Consider the following 11,672-nt stretch of genomic DNA (forward strand, 5'->3'; position numbering starts at 1 on the left):
AGACCAAATGAAAGTTTAAAAGCAGTTTTAATATATTCTTTCCATTTATTTAATCGATAGAAATACTTCTTTGTTTTTTTCATCACAAAATGTGTCCAGTAATTTTTATTAAAAAATTATTATTTAAAAAAAATGATATATAGGTGTAGATTATTGTAATTTTAGATGCAAGCTAAATTAATTATCAGCTATATGACGAGGAAGGTCTACATTTATTCATAGTGTGCTAATACATGAGGTGATTTTCAACACCGTCCTGCAATATAAGAAAGTAAACAAATTACAACAAAACCAAGTACAATCACTTGTGAAAATAATCAACAGTGACCTGGAAGCAGGAATATGTAGGTGAATGAAGCATCTCATTGTAAAAAAAAAAAGTCATTAGACAATCAACATTACATTACATTACATTACAGTCATTTAGCAGACGCTTTTATCCAAAGCGACTTACAATAAGTGCATTCAACATTGGTAATCAAAAGAACTACTAGTCACCAGAGGTCATAAGTACATTTCCTTCTCCAAACAAGCATCTAAGAGCATGAAGCAGAGCATAACTCAGAGCCAAAGTACAGGGCAGAAACAAGAAAAACAGTTAGTGCTATAAGTAATACGAATACAATAAGTGCAACAAGCTAGTATGAAAACAATAAGTGCTAAGTGGAAGGCTCAGGGTAGCACTTGCTGAAGAGGTGGGTTTTCAGCCTGCGCCGAAAGATGGGCAGCGACTCCGCTGTCCTGACGTCAGTGGGAAGTTCATTCCACCACTGTGGGGCCAGGACAGAAAACAGCCGTATAGAAAAGAATTATACTGTTTTTATCTATGGTGAAATAGCCATTATAGAAGACAAACCTCAAAATAATGGGTAATTCCAAACTGTTGAACAGCAGTTTGTAAAGTAGTTTTCTATATTATTTACACATTAAAACACAGGACTGATTGTGTCCCGTGCGAAACAAACAGTAAATTGTGTCACAGCAGTCGTTAGTCACGTGAGTCGCTAGTAACATAAGTCGTTAGTCACTCGGTATTAACGTGGATCGTTAAGGCAGTCAAGTTAACGTCAACCACATGCTTACCTATTTAAGTGGTTTTGTTGCCCAAACCTAACTCTCTGTGAAGACAGAAGTTTTTTTGAAAAGACACTAAATCTAACAATTGGAAACTGAGAGGCATCTCTGCGTGTCCAAAACTGACGGTAGAGGGAAACCTAGAGTCAGTTAGAAGCTTCGAGCCACTGACCAAGCGTAATTATTTGATGAGTTGGGAGTGAGAATGTGTTGTAATATTATGTGCCAAATGAAATCATTCTAAGCACATAATGTGGGACCGTTCTCTGTTCAAGAGGTAAGTAGACAAGTATTACAAGTTTTATCTAAGGCATATATGACAATATATGTATATATAATATACACAATACAACTTTACCATTACTTTATAGTGATTCACAATTGGAAATGAAATGTAGTGCAAGGTGTTGCTGTGAAGTCTTACAGCTGACAAATAATGTCCAAAGATGGCTGCTATAATGATAACATAAAATATATGATAAATCAATAACAATCTCTGCCCTATGGTGACAGTGTTTCAACACTTTGATGTTTTGGTTAATTAATCAAAAATATGATGTAGCTTTTCTAGCAGTTTGATTGGTGCAGCTGTAAATGTTATCCCATTTTCTTACTGAGACACCAACCTTGCTTCAGCACTTAAGTTAAAGATCAAATGTGTTGAATAAGATGGTTTCAAAGTAGATAGCAGTGTTTCTTTTTCAGTGGCATTACAATCTCAAAAGCTTTCTACTGTGCAAAAGTGTTTGACAATACTTGAGTACTAATTTTGAAATCCCTCACGACTGACAGCACACAGCTCATGAGGTGTCGGGGTGAGGGTGAAGCCCACAGCCGGAGTCAGATCCAGTTCTTCCTCTGGGACTCCAGGTGGAGGAGTGAAACGAAAGTGCTGGAGGAGGAAGGTGAAGAAGAGGAAGAGCTCCATCCTAGCCAGGCTTTCTCCCGGACACGCCCTCCGTCCTGTGAGAGAACAAGCTTCAGATAATCTGAAAACTTCGATTGGTATTGAAAAGAAGTGTTAGCTGAGCTCTCTAACCTGCAGAGAAGGGAATGAAGGCATCTCTCTTGACAAACTTCCCATCCTTGTCCAAGAAATGGGCAGGATTAAAGGTGCATGGGCTCTCCCACTCACTTTCATCCCACAGAACAGATGTCAAAAGAGGAAACACAGGGGTCCCCTTGAAAGAGACATTTATTAATGCTTACAATGTTTTAAAGAAAAACTATCTACTATCTGTTAAACAGCTTTCTAAAATCAAGCATGCAGTCTCATCATGTTTCATTATTCTGCGTGAAGTGGAAGACTTGTTTTCATCAGTCAGATTCTTACCTTTCTAATAAAATAGCCCTGAAAAGTCACATCTGCGCTGGTGATGTGAGGAATAGAGGTGGGAAGGATATTAGCAAATCTCTGTGTCTCATGGATGACAGCATCAGTGAAGGGCAGGTTCATCCTGTCCTCCGTCTTGACCCGACGGCTCCCAACCACCCTGCTCAGCTCTGCCTGGACCTGGTCTGGAAATTAGAAAATAAAATACTGTGGCTAAAAAACAAAGCAGCAGTAAAGTTTTTTTCACCAATTCTAGAAAGACTAACATGAATGCTTTTTACCAAACCCTCACAGAAACAAATCATTTGAGTGAACACACTCCACAATACATTGCAATTGCTATATCACAGAATTTCACACAAGCTAGAAAAAAATCCTTCTCAATGCCATTAGTGTAATTTTATAACCAGCTGGTTGAACATTGCACTTGTAGTAATCGGTCAAAACTAAGGAAATCAAGTAATTTCTCATTTATATCTAAAGTAATACCGTTTCAATGGAGTTCTTTTTCCAGGTGTAAATTTAAATGGGGATGATACCATGAACAAAACGAATTGAAGCAGTCATTGAATCTTAAGTTAATTGTAGTTTAAAGTCACTGTTTGGAAGTAAAAAGTATTTCTCCTAAGTTACAACAGTCAGGATATGTTAAAGGCAGGGTTGGTAATCTTGCGAAACTGGCAAGAGTACCAGTAATAGTCTTTTCCAATGAAAGTAGCTAGCAGTACTAGCTCAAAAGTTGCTGAATCTAGCAAGACAGTAGCCAAGTTGACAACACTGACAGCCCGTCCCTTCAGGCCTTCCTCCAAAGCCAAAGAGCAGTGACAGAAGACATGCACCAGGGGACGCTCCTCGCCCTCAAAGCATGGTTTTCTCCTCACAGGCTTCAATTTTGCTCACACAGCAGAGATGTTCTGCATGGAGTGATGTGAAAGTACTCGCAAAAGTAATTAGCGTGCGCAGCTGTTTGAGTTGCACACGCGTGACCTCTACACACGTGCATGGATGTCATTTGTGCTTGTGGATTTTGACATTGATCTGCCTTCATACCATTGGCCAAACATTATAATGAACGTAAACAACAAACATGGCTATCATTACTCACAGCTGTCAAGCTAGCAGCTTGTGAAAGACTCCAGTGACGAGCAATGAATGCACGAGCAGAATACGCGCAGACAGGCAGGAATTTAAGCAAGTAGAATTAATTGGTCGGTCTTATTACAGTCCAGCAACAGTCAGATACCAGATTTTTTTTATCACAGCATTTGATTCATTGATTACTGTCAGGATGTAATGAGCAAAATGACAACTGCACACATGGTGCAGAAATTGTGGTATATTTAAAAGATTTAACACCGCCCCCTGTTGGGCAGATAATTTACTACAAGGTATCAAGATTTCATTAGAACAAACATGAAAATTGTATTTACTAGTCATAGGCTCCCTATGGCCCCGAAAAAGTGGACTCATTGGAAATCCGAAAGTGTTTAAATCCAACCTACGGACCTTTGCTGCATGCACCAAACACATTCTCTCCCTCTTTCCTGTCAATCTTTGACTGCATAAAATGACAGTAAAAAAGCCTACAAAAATAATCTTTAAAAACATATTTCAACTACTATGTAAAGTACAACAGTTGGGGACTGCATCTGCTTGCAACCGGTCTAAGCATATTACTTACCTTGTATTTGAGGATATTTGGCCATGAGCAACAGACCCCATCTCAGCGTAGTTGCTGTCGTATCAGTACCAGCCGCAAAGAGGTTGCTAACAGTTGCCACAAGGTTCTCCATGTTGTAGAATGACTCAGTATTCCCTAAATCCTTATTAACAGGTGTAAAATGTAATGTGTTAAAACTTAATTTTAAAAAGGCGTTCTTGACATTTTTCATCCTCCAGCTATTGGCCGTTTTCATAGAAATGGAATGGTGGTGATGTTTTATGAATTATCAATTAAGTCATTAAAAAACGATTTAAACCTTGTATTATGATATCACACTTTTAATACCTCTAGTTTCTGTTTGTGTTCCAGAAACGAGTCCACAAATCCTCTGCACATCTGAGAATTCAACGTTTCTTGTAAACGTCCGATCAGCTGCTTTATTTGTTTTCTGTTTTCAGCAACATTCTTCCTGAGACGCATCCTGTTGCTCACCCATTGAAATATCCAGGGGTAGAGGTTGTACAGCTGTTGTATTTGAAGAGAGAACAACACATTCAACATGTTATTAATATATCAAGAAGGCACAATAAAAGGTCAGTAATCATGCCCATGGCCCCATGAGTCTGTAATTCTCACTATAACCCACTAAAGGTATCTTATAGTTTATTTAATGAAAGACAAAGTGGTACCTGTATTGAAGGAGAGCCTGAAAGTCGAAAGTTGTCATTGGCTCGGTCTACCATACGTTTAAACTCTGTATCACTGTAATCAAATCTGCTGCCATAGACAATTGAACAGATGATGTTGGAAACTGCATAGTTTATTGACTGGGTAGCACTGAAGGGTTTACCTAAAACAAACAAAAATGAATGAGCAAAACAAACAATGTAGAATCCTTATGAAGACAATATACAATACAGGAGAAGAGTTACCTTCATGTCTTTCGAAAACATTGATCAAATTCTGAATCTCCTCAATGATTTTCTCCTCTGCTGTTTTTTTGCCCATCCCAAAGTCTCTCAGGTTGCTCAGAGCAAAACGCCTCATTTCTTTCCATGATTCTCCATTGGCAAATATGATTCCTGTACCTGAAGTGAAATCAAGTACACATGTTTGTCAAATGTTATTTGGAGTGTTTGAAATCAGATTACAATAATTTCCGAAAAATGTCAGCAAGAAGTTCAATGATGAATGATTTATCTCAGGGGACTTCACTATGCACAAAGAGCATACGAGAATATCAAAAAACATTAACAGTCATAAATGACGGCACATAATAAAATAAATATGAAAAACATCATAAAAGGCATTATTTGGTAAATCAGTTAAGGACATCAGATGCCAGTTGAAAAAAAGTTCAGACCATGTGATCAAAACTTGTTAAGCAGTTCAATGCTGCGTGGGATAAAGCATGCAAGTCATCTTTTATTCTGGGCATCACATACCTGCTCCCTAAAGACAAAAGTGCACATTCAGGCCTTGGAGCGTACATTGGATCTGCTGTGATATTGTGAGCAAAATTCATGGTGCACTGGTCTATCAAGCATGTATTACTGCACACTGGCTTCCCTGTTATTTTATCACCCAGTTTAACAACCCTGTCCAGTCTGTTCTTGTTTTATGCACACAGCACTTGCCAGCGCCATGGCTGTAGCGATGGAAATATAAGTCGATTGGTCTATTACTTTTGTACAGACAGAGATATCTCTACAACTATTGGATGAATTGCCATGAAATTTGCTACATTCATCGTTCCAGGAGGATGAATTTACCAAAATGCCTGACTTCTGTGATGATGAATTGCTTTCAGAGGCTTGTCAAAGACTTCATCAACTTCTATCTATGCAAAAAGCCTGTCAGTGTCTCAACCACATCACATGCTTGATGGACTTCAGGCTAATCCTCAAGGTGCTGCTTCCTACATCATAAAGAATATCCTGACAGGCAGAACCACTGCCTGGTTCAGGAATAGCACCAAGAGGGACTACCTGGCCTGAAGACCATCAGATGTCAACTCATACAACCTCAATCACCCCAACTAGAGAATCTTCTCCCTGCTGCCGCTGCCTGAAGGCCAAAAAGAATTAGGAGTTTCTTCCTTGGGGTCAATCATAATCTGAACCAGTGACCAAGGCTGGCTAATGCAATCACATTTTGTTGTTTTTGTACACACATTACCAAGGCTAATCACAACAACTATGCCCTTTAACAGTATGAACTCATTTTGTATTGTAAACTAAACATTTGCATTGCGGAGCAATTGAAACAGCGGCATCCATGGAAGAAGCTTCTAGCTCAAAGCACAACTGTGCCACACGCAGCAGCTATTATGGCTGTAGACTGTGAGCTGTGTGATGTTAACATTGTCATTGGATCAAATGTATGCATCAGCTAGATGAACTTATACTGTAGTTGTTATCACTAAAATCTACTGCTTTATACTTACTATGTAAACCACTTAAGTCATTGCCTAATGGAGGGACTTGTCTCTCTCCAAACTCCACAGCATAGTTGACCAGTGCCTGCTTCACGGTCTTGTATCCTGCCAGAATTAACACTTTCTGGGGTCCAAAATACACGGTGAACACTGATCCATACTTCTTGGAAAGCTATGAAACAAAAATGAAATCAACAGTTATTGGGAACATAACTTGAAGCTTAGCAACAAAGACAGACTTTAAATCATATATAAATAAGAACAAGTTCCTGTTTCACTGTCTGGTGAACAATAATGCCTATAACAAGCTGGAATTTACAGGTGTGTTACTTTATCAAAGGTATTCTTAAAAATCAGAAATAGGTTCGTGGAAATGTAGCACTATTGGAATTTGATCAGGGAATATCAGCTGAACATCCAATGGCCTTACAAATCCTGTTCAATCTAACCACTAAGTAGACGGCAGAGGGTCGTAAGAAAAACGTCTTTCCAAAATGTTTATTGGGTGATTGCACAACTGTGGTTCAAATATGATCTTGGGTCATGTTTTTGGACTGGAAAACAAATAAAACAAATTAAAAAAAATCACAGGGGGGATACTGTGACACTATTCTAGAGGGGCAAAAGACTAAATACAATTTTAAATCATGTATATACACCGGGAGGCAAAACTATTCTAAATGTAAATAATACTATTTCTGTCTGAATTATATTGTTTTTATCTATGTTAAAATACCAAAATAACAAATTATTCCACACTTTTGAACAATACAGTATACAGCCAATTTAGCATCACTTACTTACCTCAAACAGCGTGCTGTGGACTGACTTAAGATTCAGCTGCAGCAAATTGCCAAACACAGGCAGTGGTCTGGGTCCTGGAGGCTCCTTTCTCTGATGGTCAACGTTGGGGAAAAATACATACAAGACGAGTAGGATCCCAATAGTGCCCAGTAGAATGGTTGTACTGGGGAACTGTAGAAAAAGGCTTTCCATGGCAGCCAGTAAGCCACAGCTCTGCTACTTCTCTTCTGTCACTCTATCTCTCACAATCATTCAGTGTAGCTGTTAGTGTCGTGTTCAGACTTTCTCAATAACGAGGGAGCCCCCCTTCCTCGCTCCTGGTCCGTCAACAAAATAAAACCGAATAGCTGGTTCAAGTTAAAATCAAAAGGTATTTAATCTCTAACAAAAGCAAATACAATTACAAACTGAATCACACTATGAAGTACAGAAAATATATCATATGAGATAGAGGTCTATTGCATTCCACCCAACAGGCTGGCGTATTCCAGTTAGTCGTAATCCAGATACAACGGCGTCTGACATGGTCAACAACAGAGCCCCCGATTTGCGGAAAAGCCTCAGGCTTCGTACTGCCTTAAAGTCCACCTATTTCCATATGCCAGCAACACGTTTCGTTCAAGGATTGGCTGTGAATTGGATCTGCTCCTTCTCGAAACATCTCCATTTTACACACTCTCACTCACTCACTGCCTGCCAGATCATTGTCATGTCAACCTGCCCGTTTGGCTCGTCCTGCTCTCCCTGCCTTGTCCTGCCAGATTTCGTCTCTCGTCTTGTTTTTGGATTCCCTGCTGTGTTCCTGTAAATTTCCTGTTGTGTTCTTGGTTCATTAACCCATTCCACTCTGCTTCTGGTCATGTCTGCTTTTGAGAACTCCACCACACCCCGTGACACAGTAAGCCACACTTTCAACAAAGTCAGAGACAATTTCTTTCTGTGTTTTATGTTGTGTGAGTATGAGTTGCGTGAAGCCCTGACCCAATTTGACCTGACACTGTGAGACGCATGTATCCTGAGGCAGTCTGTGTACAAATAAGGAATGCACTGACACAAAGTACTTACAAGAAAATTAATAACATTCATTTCCACCACAAATGGCGACAAGGATGGCATTGGACAAGTGATTTGGACTCCAGTTGAACGACAGAGAATAGCTGATTCCTCCTGGACAACGAGGTTCGAGATTGTGTCACAATAAAGGGCTGAATTTAAAGCCCGAAATAATATAGCAGCTGGGTTTGAGTCTTTTTTCCACATGGTAACGATCAACAAGAATGTAAATTGGATACATTTATATCTATTTTAATCATTAGCGATTCTTCAAGTCAGACTCTTGTTGTACTTTCATTCCAAACAACACAGCTCTAGACAGCTCCTTCACCAAAGCATCTCTAAACTCCAAACCATGGCTACAGAACTCAAAGACAATGCTGGTCAGCACATGTGACAAGCATGTGGACATGAAATTAATTTGAAAATGTATTCGGCTGATGGGATGCATTTCTCACTTAAATTGGTGTTACGGTGGTTTTTTGTTTAGCTGTCGTTAACCTATTTGGTTGCTGTGTTATTCCATGTGTTAGAAAGCTGATTGAAAAATCCATAACAGTGTTTCCCAATATGTAAGGAACTATGTGCTAAATACAAGTTAGCAAAAAGAAGCTTTAGGGTTGACAATCAGCTGACCAAATACTTTAAAAGCAGTTTTAATGGATTTTTTCCTTTATCAAGTCCTAAGAATTATTACTCCTTTTGTTTTCCATCCAAAAACATTAAAGAAAACAGTAGGTCCAGTATTTTTAATCAAGTATTTCTCTAGAACAGAAAAATAACACAAGAACCAAAATAAAAGAAATATTGGTATATAATTGTACATTATTGTAATTTTTAGATGCAGGCTACATGGGGTATCGGCTGTAGGAAGAGGCAAGCCTTGATTGATTTCTAGTGGGCTAATACATATGTGATTTCTGCAATTGTATGCAGTATAAGAAAGTAAACCCTTGACAAATTGTACAACACCAAGTACATTCTTTTGTCAAAATAATCAACAGTGACCTGGAAGCAGGAATATGTAGGCTAATGAAGCTGTGTCTAGCCTAAGTGTGTTTTTTTTGTAATTTGTATACGGTTTCAACAATCTGTAGGAATGTGGACGTATATATGCTCTTATTTAGAGTGAGACAGCTCATTAGCCCTAATATGCCACTGTTGTATATTTACACAAATAGATGTACTTTTCTGGCTGCTCAGTATGTTCTGCTGCCTGTGAGGGTGAATTAAACAATATTCATGTCATGGTCATGTACAGTTACAGTATAATGCCATGCTACAGCTCTCTTCCTCATTGGCGACTGACAGCACACAGCTCATGAGGTGTCGGGTTGAGGGTGAAGCCCACAGCTGGAGTGTCAGATCCAGTTCTTCCTCTGGTACTCCAGGTGGAGGAGTGAAACGAAAGTGCTGGAGGAGGGTGGTGAAGAAGAGGAAGAGCTCCATCTTTGCCAGACTTTCTCCCAGACACACCCTGCGACCTGCAGGAACAAAGAGATTTGCAAAGAGTTAAACTGGATCACAATGTGTGGAAATTCTCTGTAATCCCTAAAATACAAAACCCTGACAACGTTTTTGTACCTGCAGAAAAGGGCATGAAGGCATCCCTCCTGATAAATTGACCCTCCTTGTCCAGGAAGTGGGAAGGGTTAAAACACAAGCTCAAACTTGTATGGCCTGGAATACCATTGCAAAAGGTCTAGGGTTACTAATCATCTAAACTCCTTTTGCTCTGTAAAACAGACCTGTATTGAGCCCATGCAAATCCACTACTACAGAGAGTTGGGTTCACCCCCTGAACTGATAAATACACATCTTGGGTGCTGATAGTTTCAAGGTCCCTTGTCCTTCCTGAGAAGCTTAACCCAACCCACACCTTTTGTTTAACTGTTATTTCTTGTAACTCTGTATTATAATCATGGCCAGAACTCACTCTGGTTAGATACAATTCTACAGCTTTACTGCTAACTTCATACTGTTCCTCTCAACCAGACATTCGCTAACGTCACGCCGGGCAAGTGTGGCGGGAGCCTTAGGGGAAAAATAAGAGGGAACGAACAACGCCACCTGGGGAATTAAACCCCATGAACAATGGACATAAGAACTTTAACACATTGTTTTGAGAATTGATAAGGCGCACAGATTTGTTACTGTTTCACATTCCATGTGTCAGAAAGCTGGCAATTTATCACGTTGTTCTTTTGAGGTGTAACTTGTATCGCTTGACTCTGAACATTGTGTACATGCAGACGCTGCCCAAGCAGAACTCGCAACCAAACAAATGTATCTTATGTGTGACTTGCTGTTGTCTCAACCTGATGACTGTGAGAGCTGACAAATTAACCCTTTCTCATGACTGCAGGAACAGCAGCACCTACCAAGGCCTTGACATCTTAGCTCCATCCGAAAAGGGAGTACGCCTGCCTGTCTGCTCTCCCACTCTTTAAAACGTTGACTTGTTGTTAGACCTCCGAACCATCCGTGGGAAAAGAGCTCTGACCATTCAGCTGAATTATTCTAAGTGTCAGTTCAATAAAATACCTAAAGACATTTGAGAGCTTTCTTGTTGCATTTATTTCTCTCAAGAAAATTAATAACATTCATTTCCACCACAAATGGCGACAAGGATGGCATTGGACAAGTGATTTGGACTCCAGTTGAACGACAGAGAATAGCTGATTCCTCCTGGACAACGAGGTTCGAGATTGTGTCACAATAAAGGGCTGAATTTAAAGCCCGAAATAATATAGCAGCTGGGTTTGAGTCTTTTTTCCACATGGTAACGATCAACAAGAATGTAAATTGGATACATTTATATCTATTTTAATCATTAGCGATTCTTCAAGTCAGACTCTTGTTGTACTTTCATTCCAAACAACACAGCTCTAGACAGCTCCTTCACCAAAGCATCTCTAAACTCCAAACCATGGCTACAGAACTCAAAGACAATGCTGGTCAGCACATGTGACAAGCATGTGGACATGAAATTAATTTGAAAATGTATTCGGCTGATGGGATGCATTTCTCACTTAAATTGGTGTTACGGTGGTTTTTTGTTTAGCTGTCGTTAACCTATTTGGTTGCTGTGTTATTCCATGTGTTAGAAAGCTGATTGAAAAATCCATAACAGTGTTTCCCAATATGTAAGGAACTATGTGCTAAATACAAGTTAGCAAAAAGAAGCTTTAGGGTTGACAATCAGCTGACCAAATACTTTAAAAGCAGTTTTAATGGATTTTTTCCTTTATCAAGTCCTAAGAATTATTACTCCTTTTGTTTTCCATCCAAAAACATTAAAGAAAACA

The 11,672-nt window shown here is 39.3% G+C and overlaps 1 protein-coding gene across 1 annotated transcript; it reads right to left on the reverse strand.

Annotated features, from left to right (window-relative positions):
* Positions 1-10: 10 nt before the first annotated feature.
* Positions 11-8,061, reverse strand: LOC137878658 (cytochrome P450 2K1-like). The gene is made up of 9 exons (XM_068719037.1): positions 7,312-8,061; positions 6,517-6,679; positions 5,003-5,158; positions 4,760-4,920; positions 4,416-4,595; positions 4,089-4,230; positions 2,408-2,592; positions 2,114-2,255; positions 11-2,037 (listed from the first exon to the last, which is right to left on the reverse strand). The coding sequence occupies exons 1-9, from the start codon at positions 7,501-7,503 to the stop codon at positions 1,838-1,840; spliced, it is 1,521 nt and encodes a 506-aa protein (XP_068575138.1). The 5' UTR covers positions 7,504-8,061; the 3' UTR covers positions 11-1,837.
* Positions 8,062-11,672: the final 3,611 nt, after the last annotated feature.

This window comes from Cebidichthys violaceus, unplaced genomic scaffold, assembly GCF_023349555.1.
Source record: "Cebidichthys violaceus isolate CVI_PGR_0920_01 unplaced genomic scaffold, fCebVio1.0.p SCAF_23, whole genome shotgun sequence".
Classification (NCBI taxonomy): domain Eukaryota; kingdom Metazoa; phylum Chordata; class Actinopteri; order Perciformes; family Stichaeidae; genus Cebidichthys; species Cebidichthys violaceus.

Excerpts from the sequence above, each read along its gene's own strand:
- LOC137878658 (XM_068719037.1), bottom strand. The coding sequence starts at position 7,503 with ATGGAAAGCCTTTTTCTACAGTTCCCCAGTACAACCATTCTACTGGGC. Across the intron at positions 4,231-4,415 it reads AACACAAACAGAAACTAGAG|GATTTAGGGAATACTGAGTC; the intron begins GTATTAAAAGTG and ends CCTGTTAATAAG. Across the intron at positions 2,593-4,088 it reads CAAATATCCTCAAATACAAG|ACCAGGTCCAGGCAGAGCTG; the intron begins GTAAGTAATATG and ends TCTAATTTCCAG.